Source organism: Erigeron canadensis, chromosome 8 (genome assembly GCF_010389155.1).
Source record: "Erigeron canadensis isolate Cc75 chromosome 8, C_canadensis_v1, whole genome shotgun sequence".
Classification (NCBI taxonomy): domain Eukaryota; kingdom Viridiplantae; phylum Streptophyta; class Magnoliopsida; order Asterales; family Asteraceae; genus Erigeron; species Erigeron canadensis.
Genome location: NC_057768.1, coordinates 1204043 through 1217318, shown reverse-complemented (window position 1 = coordinate 1217318; position 13276 = coordinate 1204043). Strand labels below are relative to the sequence as shown.

Below are 13276 nucleotides of genomic sequence, written 5' to 3'. Positions count from 1 at the left end.
AAAAACATGTAATTATAAGATATAATATTATCATCAAGGTTAGATGAGGACATAAAATAATCAAATGGTTCTCGAGTCACTTTCAGTCTGTAAGAAATTTAAGAGATGGGGTATATGTGTTCTTTGCGGAAATCACTTCTTGTTCTTCGATGGGTTTTCATGGTCCGAAACTTATACATCCATTTGCAGAAACCATAGTTTTAATTTTTAAGGTTTTTATTTTGTTATATCTTATTTTAAAGGTTTTTCAAAACTCAAGACCAGCTACAAACACGTATTAATACAATGGTGACATTGTTAGAGAAAGTTATGATATTTAAGATTAATAATACTCCGTAATATATAAAAAATGATAACATACATAAAAACAAAAGAAGTATTTTTCCATGGACAAAAAGTAATAAGCATGCTCTAGATGTACAATAATTTAGTAGCAAAATGAGAGAAAAATCAATGTGGTGTGAAAAAAATTAATTCAGAATAATATGTATGTATGTATGTATGTATAGCCGTATAGGAAAGATTGTCCTGTTTTTCTCTTTTTTTTTGAGATTAAAATGACTAGTAGAATTAGAAATTTAGTAAACTTTAGGCCGGCCATATTTTCTTACAAAGAGTAAAATAAATAGTCATATAATATTTTGTTACGTCTTAATAGTCGAAGAGTTAATAAAACACGATTGGTCATTAATTCATTTTCTTATGCCCCTCCACAATAAAATTATAAATCTAATTTTAGTACCTTCGTATTATTTTTCGTTCCAAAAACATACTCAGTGGAAATTGGCTCATTAATCTATCTATCAAATATCAAATAATATCAGTTAAAACAAGCTTAATAGACACCATAGATTTTTTTCTTATTAATTATTTATTTTTTAAAAATATATATATTTAGATAACTTTCGATTTTTAATTCCATTTCTTGAAACTTTATTAAAAACTAGCCTAAATCTCATATAAATTAGCATATAATTACATAATTTATATCTTTATTTTGAAACTTCAACTATATGTCAAGTTTTAAGAATAAAATCTTATTTTGTTCAAATCCAATTTCCTTATAACTTCACAATTAAATCTCTTTTCACTTTAATATTTTAATCTGTTATGAATATAACCCGTATTGCTAGTTTATTATATTTACTGAAAGTTTAAATTAACCAGTGGAATATATAATAATTTGGCAAAGATAAAACAGAGATTTGCAGAGTGCTACACAGGACCACTAAATCGTTATCATATATTTGCAAATGTATAAGCTAGTGGAATTTGTATCGTGTCTTTTACTGTGGTCCTTTACTCCTTTTTGTTCAACCATTTCCTAATTATTTCCCGAATTTATTCCCCTCCCTCTTTAAATCTTATTTGTACTAATTAAAAAGGTTTTGGTTACATAATAGCGATATATATTGTGTTTTGTTCTCATTATAAGTAACGAATTCTAAACAAATACCAATATAGTTAACTCATATTTAAGTTTTGTTCAATGTTATGCAACGTACCGAGAAAAATACCATTTTGTGTACAACGTATTTTCAAATTTTTGTACGTTATTGGTATGCAATTTGGATATGTCACACATGTATTGATAATTTTGAAACTTGCTACTTGTATAGTTGTATTGAGACAAATTTTTTTATTTTTATTTTTTTGACTGTTTTATAGCTTAAATCCTCATTTCAATTGTATCACACGGAAGCCCAAATTCATCATCTATTAAAAATTTATATGTATCCACGGAAGCCCAAATTGAATGTCTTTTTTACTTAAATGCATCTAATATGGAGTATGTTTCTTTTTATCTTTCAGTAATAACTATCATTAATTTTAGGGAAAATGTTATGTAAAACATGCAGTACTTATCTTAGTTAAATCAGGAGGATTATGTAAAATTCATGGGGTTTATGTAAAATTCACGAGGGTTATGTATGTTTATCAAATTCAAAGGTTTAATCTGTAACTTTTTTTTAATGTGGCAGTACCTAAGCTTAGGTAAAGTCTGCAGTACGGATCATTTTCCCTTAATTTTAACCACATAATGTGGCGGCGGCGGCGTGATGTTGGTGACGGTATGGTAGTGGTGGCGGTAGTTGGTAGTGATAGTGGCGTTACGGGTGGCGGCGGTGTGGTTAATATTGTAAAATTAATTAATGTAAAAGGAGTAGTATATTTATTTTAGGAGTTGATGCGTCTATGTTGTAAATTATTTCATTAAGGGCATATGTATTTTAAGTGGAGAGGTTTAAATTAATGAATAAAAGAAAGAAAATTAATTAATTCATTAAGGGTAGAATAGTCTTTCCGCATAGAGACATTTTTATGAGAAAGAGTGTTGAAAATTGTTAAAAAAGAGAGTGTGATAATTTTTATAAAGTAGTATAGATGTATAAAAGTCACCAATAGTTTGATGACCCATTGGTAAGATCTTAGACTTTAGAAAATTTATCAAGGTTTGAATCTTCCTTTCTACATTTGTAAGATTGGATTATTATATGGGATTTTGAGAGTGCTGAGTGTCATCCCAGTTATACGTGGTTCGAGCTCTGCATACTACTCAATTGAATGTTATTGTGGTGTGTTGAATACAAACTAATAACTAGTAACTCAATATTCAAAAATATAAATAAAAAGATAATGTATAAAAGTCGAAACAAAATGTTTAACAAATTAGCTTGGTTTAAATAGAAACGTATTCAATATGTCAAAATAACGTCTAATTTCAACAATCCAATCAATCCGATCACACTACGAGAAATTTTAACCACTGAGTTATAACGTAAAGCTGATACCACTATGCCATGTTGGTGTATTTTTGTTTGATGTTAATTAGTTGCTTTTATAGACAAAATAAAAAGAATCCGCTCAATGTAGAAAATTGTTAATGGCCTACATATTCTATCCTTGCGACAAAAGTAAATAAAGATTACACTTGATAAAAAAAAAAAAGAGGCTTGTTTTTTTCCAAAGTACAATGAGACACAAATTTCATACTTTTTGGAGTATTATTAAACTTATGCGTATATATGTTCAATTGAAGCATTATCAAAATGTGTTTTTTTTTTGGTGAACTTCACAGTATTCATTCACTCCATATTTTTTCCCCCTAAGGCATGTGGTTATACAAAGTAATTAAGTATTAATCTTTGTGACATTATGTACACATAATACGCACAACATACTAGCCTTATAAACCTCCATCTATATCTAATAGTGGAATTTTGAGAAAACATCCTTTAAGAATTTGTTGCGATACTTGTTTATATTAACGATCGGGATAGGGATGGATTACTATGTCTTACCTAATATCATAATACTTATTTTTCACTAAAATAATTGTTAATATAATATATATCACACATTATTATGATTGTTATGACTTTTTAGTGTATCCATCGCCACCATGTGCTCATAAGAAAAAGAAGCGGGGGTTGTCGAGCCAGTTTTAGTAGCCCACATTGCAACTTTTTGACATATATATAATTGGTTTATATTGACCATGTGTTTCATAATTAATAATGAATTTGAATATATATAGCACGAGTAATTTTCATGTAATTATTTTCATTCCGTTTGAACTCTTTTTAAACGATTTTAGTTAATAAAATTTCATAATGTGGTTAGAAAAAAAATGCTACGAGTAATGGATAATAGGTTGAGTTATGAAATCCATGTAACTTATTAATGTGATTAATTGGATAGAATAATGTATATACATACAAATTTGTAATTAGATGTTTTAAGTTCCAAGTCATTATATTTTTCTAATGGAAATGATCAAAGTTTACAAATTCTATATTTTACATATCATACCACAAACTTGAACCAATCCAATAATAATATAGTTTAAATAAATATCATAACATGCGCATTTTGTTAGCTAATTGAGCAGCGTTTCAAAAAATATGATAAAAGATAAGAAAAGAAATTAAGAAAGATGTTTACATGTCTATCAAATTAGGCTATAATTAAGGCTGACAATTTAGTACCTGTTAAGACCTGTTAAAGTACCTGTTAAGTAAAAAATGTACTATGCAACTTTTTCTATTTTTAAAAATAATTGTTTTTAATATTTTAAAGTTCAACATTTAACTTTTTTGATACATAAAACGAATAACTGTCAAACTCAAATCATCAAAGACAAGTGTTAAATGAGTCATTTTCATGTTTGAAAGCTGAGAATTTTGTGTACACCGAACCTGTTAAGACACGATTTGCCAGCCTTAGCTATAATGTACGGAGTAGTTAAGACTTAAGAGCTTATGTTTGTTTAGATAATGGACTAGACGAATTATAGTCTTTGGATGGGCTTTCGAATCTGTATCAAACTACTACTTTTACTTTATAATGAGCCCAATATAATTGTGGTTTACTTTTTTACTTTTATAGGCATCTACTAACAAATACTGGGCCTTACAAGCTAGCTTGTTCTCTGGGTATCCAATTTATTTTCGGAACCAAGAAAGTAAAATAGGTGTGTATAAAAGTTTGATCCTAATTAAGCAAAGGCATATGTTTTTGATATTTTCTTAAGACTATATAAATAATTAAACACCATGATGAAGATGGATTCTTTTCTTTCCATATATATACGATGGATCGACGTGTTTGTACTATGCAGGCTCGTCCGATATTGAGCGAATAATATAAATTAATTGGGCACTTTAAACATAAAAAGTATTCCTCAATGTTTTCATTAATAATATATAAAAAGCTAGTAATTAAGTATATTTTCATTTTGAATTATGTTTTTATGCTACATGTTTCTCAATCAATAGACTACCATCACGAGGATGGTTAATCTCTTTAAAATTAGTTTTCTATTACAAAATGGCGGTACCTATATATATATGTATATATATAGAACTTAAATGTTTGTTGTTTTTATCAAAACATTCACATTTATTATCCCAAAAAGATATAGTATTCATTCATTCCTTCCTTCTTCTAACTTTTGTTTGTAAGAGCGTTCCCGTTAGAACATGTACTTTAAGACAAAATTAGAAGTGACATTTACCCGATTTTGAGTTCAGGTATACCAGAACCTTTGTTCCCTACATTCATATGTTAACTTATGCCTAACTTAAATTCACTATTTGACACATATCTAACCACATGACCCATTCATTCATATTTTTTTTTCTTTCCCAATTTTGTTTATTAAATGAAATTGATCTTTTTAATTCCATACAAATTGATCATATTAGTGTCTTAATTAAATTGCTACATATATCATGTTTGATAAACACTAACTTAATTAATATTTACTATAATTTCTAGCCATGAGTTAAATACATTTAACTAAGGCTTTAACAACTAATACATCTTTTTCATTTAGGTACATGCATCTGTCGTTAATCTCCACCTTTCCTAAAATGGAAACTTGAACATGCGAATCTTACGTTATCTTACTTTCTTGATTCTTATCCCGTGCTCAAATCTTATGGCCTATAACTTTTAAATTTGACAGAAAAGTTTCTTGATCTCTTGATTTAACTTGTTGAACTACCTACAATGAGCTAGGAATGAAGAAAAAACCATTGTACATACGTAATGTACCTTTATTTTCTTGAACGAAAATCATACGTATCATCTTTATCTACTTGAATTTTTCTTTTGTGTGTGCAATGACATTGCGTACCGGCCATGGTAAGTTGTCCGGTACTAGCCAGATTATGATGAATATGTATGGAAATTAGTCTAACATAAGGTTGCTAGCTAGCTCTTTGTTGATTAAGGTACTAGTCTGATTTTATGATATTTATATATATGAAATTTAGCAAAATGTGAGCTACCTAGCTAAGCTAAATATTGATGATCAAAAGATGATTATATGAAACATTAAGATTATATATAGAAAGCAACTAGTATTATTTATTTATTTATTTTACTACCAAAGCTTGATAGGATGAACAAGCTATAAGAGTAAAGTCTTAAAAGGAAAAGTCAAAAAAACCGAAAAAGACAAGACAAATTAACCTAATTTTACATTAACTCACCCACCTCTAGCTCATTTACACACACGTACGCTAAAAGACAAAACCATAAACACACACAAGAAGACAAACAAACCTCACACACAAACATTTTAGTATAAATAGAAGTTGATATGTTTCCACGAGACTAGACGTTTTTATTAAGTAGGTAGGTTCTTGTGTTTTCACTCACAATCGCTGCAGCCAACAGCTTGCTCAATAGTTTCCACCACCCTTCTATGGAAGTTGCGGTGGCAGCCACACGCGGCACAGGTAAGCGAGGCCTCGGTCTCTTCCTCTTCACTCGACGCCATGAATTCTCTACATCCATCAACTGCATACCCGCCAACGTTGGCTGCGTGGTTCTTCTGACACTCGCCGTATCTCACTTGAACTCGCATTGATGAATTAGCGGAATCCATCAATGGTGGTTCTAATTCCCTTTTCAACACTACTTGTTTTTTGGTCATTTTTCCTTAGAGAAATGTGTATATATATATATATGTCTTGTTTTGTTGTTAACAAATCGTAACCCTAAAAGGGATTATTTATAGGCCCTAAAGATTTTCACTAACCCTAAGAATATTTTTGTTTTAGTTCCACTTTTCACCCTTGTAGTTTATTAATTTGCCAATCTTATCCTTACTCTTTGTGTTAATCACTATTAGTCCTTTTGAGTTTCCTTTTTTTTTTTTTTTTTTTTTTTTTTATTTTTAAATTTGAAGATTCCATGGCTACATTGTAGTTTAAGTTTGGGTCAAGAAGCATGCATGTGTACTTGCACATGTATGTTATTTTATAGACACATGTACCTCACAATTAACATTTGGAGTTTCTTATCCCAGGCCCCTTCTTGTAACTTAAAAATCTCTCTTTCAAACTTTCCTTTTTAGGTAACTCAGATGCAATTTTCGAATCCCCTTTTTTAGTTTCTAAAAGTAAATAATGATCCATCACGATAAATTAGGTGGTGCTACTACTTCTACTATAATACCTTTGATATGAAAAGACTATAGTCGATTTGATCTGTACGTAATTTGCAATGTACGTATATAGATATCTACAATAACAACAATACTCAATCCTGTTATATATAAAACGTAATGTGAACTGAATATATATATATATATATATTGCCAGAACAATGTCATATCCATATGTTTGCATAAAAAGTTGGCAAGCATCACTTAATATCCAGTGGACATGTTATAAGGTGTCAACACATTATTCCAATGGGTTAATTCAAACTACAATTGAAATTTATTAGTCCAAAGTGTGAGTAAGTTAAACTAAAAGGGTCGTAAATGAAACTATCAATAATATCATTTGCGAGGTGATAATTTTGTAGTTAAGTGACAAACACTCCCTAGAGTGGTCCAATTATGAATTCATTACCAGAATGTTAACAACACAGTTGATAGTAAATTAAGCACTACTTAATTAAATATAAGTGATCCCTTCTTTATTAAGGAAAAACAATGAAAAAAACAAGTCCTTACGACCTTTCATTTTAATTTGGCTTGTGGAATCGAATAAAAATCATACTCTAATAATATTGTAACATGCCATTCTAGCTACTACTAAATTTGTATATTTTAATATGAAAAATGAATTATGACTAGCATGAGGGAATGAGGTGAAATGATAAAAAGTGTCACCTTCGTATTTATAGAAGAATATGAATGAAGTGACTAGTTTTATTATCAAGATAGGATTATGTATGATCCGTGATTAATCTGATTTTAAAAAAGTATAATGGCATAATTCAATGTATCAAATATGATCTTTCATTTCATTTGGCTTGTTTAAGTGACCTAATTAAATTCCATGAACTCTCGTAATCCATCTCTTTGTGCCTCATTTGATAATAACATTATATGATGTTTGACAAGATATAATGATGTTTTTACAAGTATACATTATACATATATATACATACATATATATCATTAATAACTTAATGAATGACTGATTCAATGTATGGAATGCTAATCCTCAATTTGGTATGAAGTATAGTTATCTATTCAATGAATCTAATCGATGATGATGGTACTAATTGGGTAAAAGGTTTCCAGTTAATTGATTCACGACAGATTAATGGGTAATGGGTAATCTCATTTTAATAAGTATATGAAAATGACCATAAATAAAGATTAAAAGAATATATATCAAATTTGTACAACTCTCATGTCAGTCATGTGATTGTCGCATGTATGTTTAGACATTTTAAAAACTATGATTAAATCACTATACCTTTAATAGATTTTTCATTATAGGCACATATGCCATTAGAATATATGATGTAGGCCGAAGCCCAGGCGTTTTTGAATTTGGAAGCTCAAGAAATTAAGGGGTAAAAAGAGGTGTTTCCTAAAATGGTTGTAACTTTTACTACCAAGCTCCGAAGGCCGTTTGTGCCAGCCCCAAAAACACCATTTTCTAGGACTTATGGACTTTTTTCTTTTATCTTTTTTTTTGATGTTTTTTGGAATTTTTTTTTTTTTTATAACTTTTGGCCCATTAATGTTTTTAGGCCCGTTCGAATTTTGCTTGCATATTTATATGTATCTTATTATGGTGAAATGATTAGTTTTTCAAATTATCAAAAAATCATTTTTTCTCTAATCACATATGTGTCTGTTTTAATGTGAAATCCTTAAATTTCGGTATTCAATTTGAATCAACGAAAGTTTAGAAGAATAGTTTCCGAGTATTTTTAGAATCAACAGGATCAATTATCTATCTCGTATTCCGTCTGCGTCAATATAACTTTAGCTCACAAGGGGATGGTTAGAAGTTACACTAAAATTAAGTCGTTTAATTTGAAACTTATATACAAATTCTAGAAATACAGTTATATATTATTGTCATAAGAATACATCGTTTAGGCTTGGAGGTGCGGAGTGCACGCCTATCCGAATTTGTTACCCTAAGATACAGGGGTCCGGGGGCAGCTCCCCTGGAACGGGGTCCAAGGGGCAAAGCCGCTGGCTGGGATCGAGCTCCCGTTCATTGTTGATGGTCGATAATTATTTTCTTTCTTATTTCTTTGGTTCTGTTTTTCTCTCAAACACAAAATTAAACTCACAAAACATTCTTAATATTTAATTGTATCCGATTGATCGAATAGTTTGGGTGAACCACCAAATTGATTCAATCGGAAAGCGACTACGTGCCTTCAAAGATTATTTATATCCGGTTATCAGTTCGTTAGTTGCGAAATTCCCCAACATATATGTTATTGAAAACCGAGTAACCTATTTGGTTATCTGTTGAATTCGTCATTAATTTGATAACTAATTAAAGGGTTCAGAATGGTCTTGCCAGCTTGCTTGTTGGTGCTGGTTGTTGTACCTTACAAACCGACGTCATATATAGGCAGCGTATCATAGCTTTGTGAAATTGGTTTGTTTCGTCAGTTAATCAACGAGGCAACACCGAAGTGAGTGGGCAAACCTAATAAGAAGGTAATGAGTTATTGTATTTTTAAAGTAGTAAATAGTAGTATAATAATAATAAAATACTGAAACAGTGTTTGTATTTTATGCCAGTTTTAAGCGATGAGGTGGAACAGATGTGACAAAATTGACGGTAATAATGTACCTCAACATTGATGCCCCAATCACCAACAAGAGCTACTTAATTCATAAGTCAATATATCTACCAATAAACTAAAACAATATTATAGGGGTCTTATGATAACACATGGCACGACCTTAAAATGACAAGTATCTTTTCAGCAATATATATTATAATTTAAAATTAAATTCTTTAAGAGTTTATGATAGTATATCCTTTTTTTAAAAATCACGTTATCTATCATACATTTAGTTTCCCAATCCAATATAACTCTTAAACCTAACAATTTTATTTAGTTTTCAAATCCATTATAACTTCTTAACCTATAAATACCTATTCCGTTTTGCTGTTACAGTCCGTCGATAACATATAGCAAAAAAAATTTTATTCTTAAGTTTATAAAGAAACTAAAACAAAATTTTTGGTTTGGTAATGTTGTTGGTCGACAACAATAAATAAACAAAAGGTTATTTTTATTTATTTCCATTTGAGCGAAAGCATAAAGATAGGCAAGCTTCAATTTTTTTATAATATATATGTTCAATCCGTACATCGTACGGACTAGTATATATATGTTTAATGTATATTTATCATATAAATGTCTGATCGATGTGGCCTCAAATAAACACGTTTTAACATCACATTTGTATTGGATTTTATCATTCTAAACGATCAATTGTGTTTAATTATCTTCTATTTTTATGGTGGGTGTTTTGAACGCTTGGACTAGAAGTAATTGATGAAAGTAGATTTTGTCAGCTTTCTCGTATATTTCAACAAAGTTTCAAAGCGGGTATACGTTAAAAGTAAAAAAAACTGACAGCGAAAAATGATCAAAATCATGAGAAAACAACACTCATAATGGGAAGTGTCACATGGAGTGACCTTAGGTAGCCACGTAGAGTGGCCAATGAAGGCCACTTACCCAGCATGAACTGACTAGAAGGGGATAGGGTGGTGGCCAGGGACGGTACTAAAGGGGTCAAATGTCCCTTCTCAAAATTTATTCATGTATTTTTATATTTTCATGGATTTTTAAAATTGTTCTATACGTTTAGAACATTTTGCCTCATTTTATATTTATTTTTTAATGAATTTTGTAAGTTTGCTTTCACTGAATTTTTTTTGGGTACTGCAGAGCTTAATTACTTTCCATTCTATGTAAATAATACCACTAGGTCATAATTTCAGGTGTCTTTCTTTTGTAAGGTGACTTTGTTGGATCGGAGTTATGAAATTAACCAAGTGGTAAGAAATCTAATCAAGTTGAGGATTTTGTACACTACATACGGTTTGTATTGAAAAATCTTCCACTTTATATATAAATCAACGGATGTATTGGTCCATGATTAACGGATTTAATTTTTTTTTTTCCATCTTTGGTCCAAAATTAACGGATCTAATCGAGTCGGGGATTTTATATTTGGGTAAATTACACTTTTGGTCTTTAAACTTAACACGTTTTTCATTTTTAGTCAGTAAACTTCAAAATTTACAAATTATATACTAAACTTGCCACTTTGTTTCACTTTTGATCACCGCGTCAATTTTGTTACCTTTCCTCTGGTAACTTGTCCAGATTCGTTAGTTTTTTTTTTTTTTTCCACTTTTCGTCCTTTTCATTTATTTCATTATTAAAAGTGATAATCGGCCTAACGTCATGTCTTAGATATTGTTTTGTTCGATTAGTGAAATACATATTAATTTGTGAGGGGTTTTAAAACAATTTTTTTATGTTAACAGTTTACTATTTTATTGATTATAAAATAGTTTGATTAGATGAATTAATTGATTTTCTCTTTGAACGACGATGAATTAATTGTTAGTTGAAAATTTTATTTATAAAGTTAGATATTTTTTTAGTGCCTCTGTTTGAATTTTTTAGTCTTCTTATTTCTACTTTAACCGTAAATGTTTTTGTTTGTGTTATATAAATTTATTTTATTAACTATTGCTAAACTATATTAAAATAAAATATTGTAACGGTTATCCGGAGTAACGTGTTCTAAATTTTTTTTCTTTGAATAATCGATAACGTCTTATGATTTAACCGTAAATATTTTTGTTTGTGTTACATAAATTTGTAATAAATCATATAAATGGATTGAGTTTTGAATGTACTTTTCATCGATTATCACTTTTAATAATGGAATAAATGAAAATGACGAAAACTGGAAAAAAAAAAAAACTAAACAAAAAAACTAACGAATCTGGACAAGTTAACAGAGGAAAGGTAACAAAGTTGACGTTGTGACCAAAAGTGAAAAAAAAGTGACAAGTTTAGTGTATAATTTACAATTTTTGAAGTTTAGTGAATAAAAGTAAAAAACGTGTTAAAATCAAGGACCAAAAATGTAATTTACCCTTAATTGTTCAAAATTAACGGATCTATTGGTAAGGGTCATTATCTACATGCATGACTGATTGACTGATACTGCAAGTGAGGAGCACAGGAGTACTTGACAACATTCACTAATGAATCTGTTAATTTTAGTCCAAAAATGTAAAATGTTTTTGATTTACGGACATTATACATTACAATATCATTAAGGCTCAAGTTTATGAACAGTGCCACGTGGCGCTGTTTTATTGGTCCACCTGTACCTCGCGTTTTTTCTCAGATTTTGCCATATCGGATTCCGTTAAGGTTATTTTTTTTTCGGTTTATCTTGGTTTCCTACATAGTTTTTTTGCTTTTGTGTTTTCTTTCTATTGGTCCACCTATACCCCGCGTTTTTTCGGATTTTGCCATATCGGATCCTGTTAAGGTTATTTTTCTTTCGGTTTTTGTTGGTTCATTACATAGTTTTTTTGCTTTTGTGTTTTCTTTCTATTCGTTCATCGTATACCCCACATCACTATTTAGATTTTGCCATTTTGGATCCGTTTGGGGTTTTTTCTTGGTGTTCATCATAGTTTTTGGCTTTTGTGTTCCAAATAATATATTGGAAAGTTTTACTCAACATTTTAATTTTCCTTTGTTATTTCTATTTTCTTTAAGGTTATTTATCTTTCGGTTTATCTTGGTTTTTTGATACCTTTTTTTTTGCTTATACGATCTCTATTATTGGTTCATCATATATCCTGCATCACTATTTAGATTCTGACATTACGGATCCCATTTGGAGTTTTTTCTTTCGTTTTTTTTTTGGCATGGTTATCAATAGTAACCATGCTTATTAAAACTTGACACGTGACATCGATTATAAAGTGACACATCGCACGTTTCTTATAGTTTGGATTTTGCCACATTGCATACTGTTCGGATTTTGTCACGTCTTTTTCTTTTTTAGTTTTGTTTTTCCTTTTCGGATTTTTTATTACGGGGTACTTCTGTTGTTTTTTCCACACTTTTTATTTGTCATTCAAACTTATTGTGATACACCCCGTACCACTACTTGCATTTTGCTATATCGCATCCACTTGATATCTGAATTAATATATTGATATTTTTGTCATATCACATCCCGTTCAGGTTTCTACTACGGGTTACATTTTGGTTTCTTGCATACTTTTAAACAAACATATTAATGACAAAATTATCTCTAATTAAGCTGTTGAAAATTCACGGCATATATACCAAAATAACAAACCGTTTCAACAAAGGAATTGAGACTCCGCAACGCGGGATCCAAAATTTTCTAGTAGTAATAAAAACGGAGGTACGGGGTTGCGTGCAGAATTTTTAATCGAAATTAAAAGCGTATAAATAGGACTTAGAT

At 29.9% G+C, this 13276-nt stretch overlaps 1 protein-coding gene across 1 annotated transcript; it reads right to left on the bottom strand.

The window, feature by feature from the left end:
- Positions 1–6152: 6152 nt before the first annotated feature.
- Positions 6153–6466, bottom strand: LOC122609698 (mini zinc finger protein 2-like). The gene has a single exon (XM_043782647.1). The coding sequence runs from the start codon at positions 6443–6445 to the stop codon at positions 6161–6163; it is 285 nt and encodes a 94-aa protein (XP_043638582.1). The 5' UTR covers positions 6446–6466; the 3' UTR covers positions 6153–6160.
- Between the last annotated feature and the right edge of the window lie 6810 nt (positions 6467–13276).

Bases quoted from the DNA above. Each gene is read 5' to 3' on its own strand.
- LOC122609698 (XM_043782647.1), bottom strand. From the start codon at position 6,445: ATGACCAAAAAACAAGTAGTGTTGAAAAGGGAATTAGAACCACCATTG.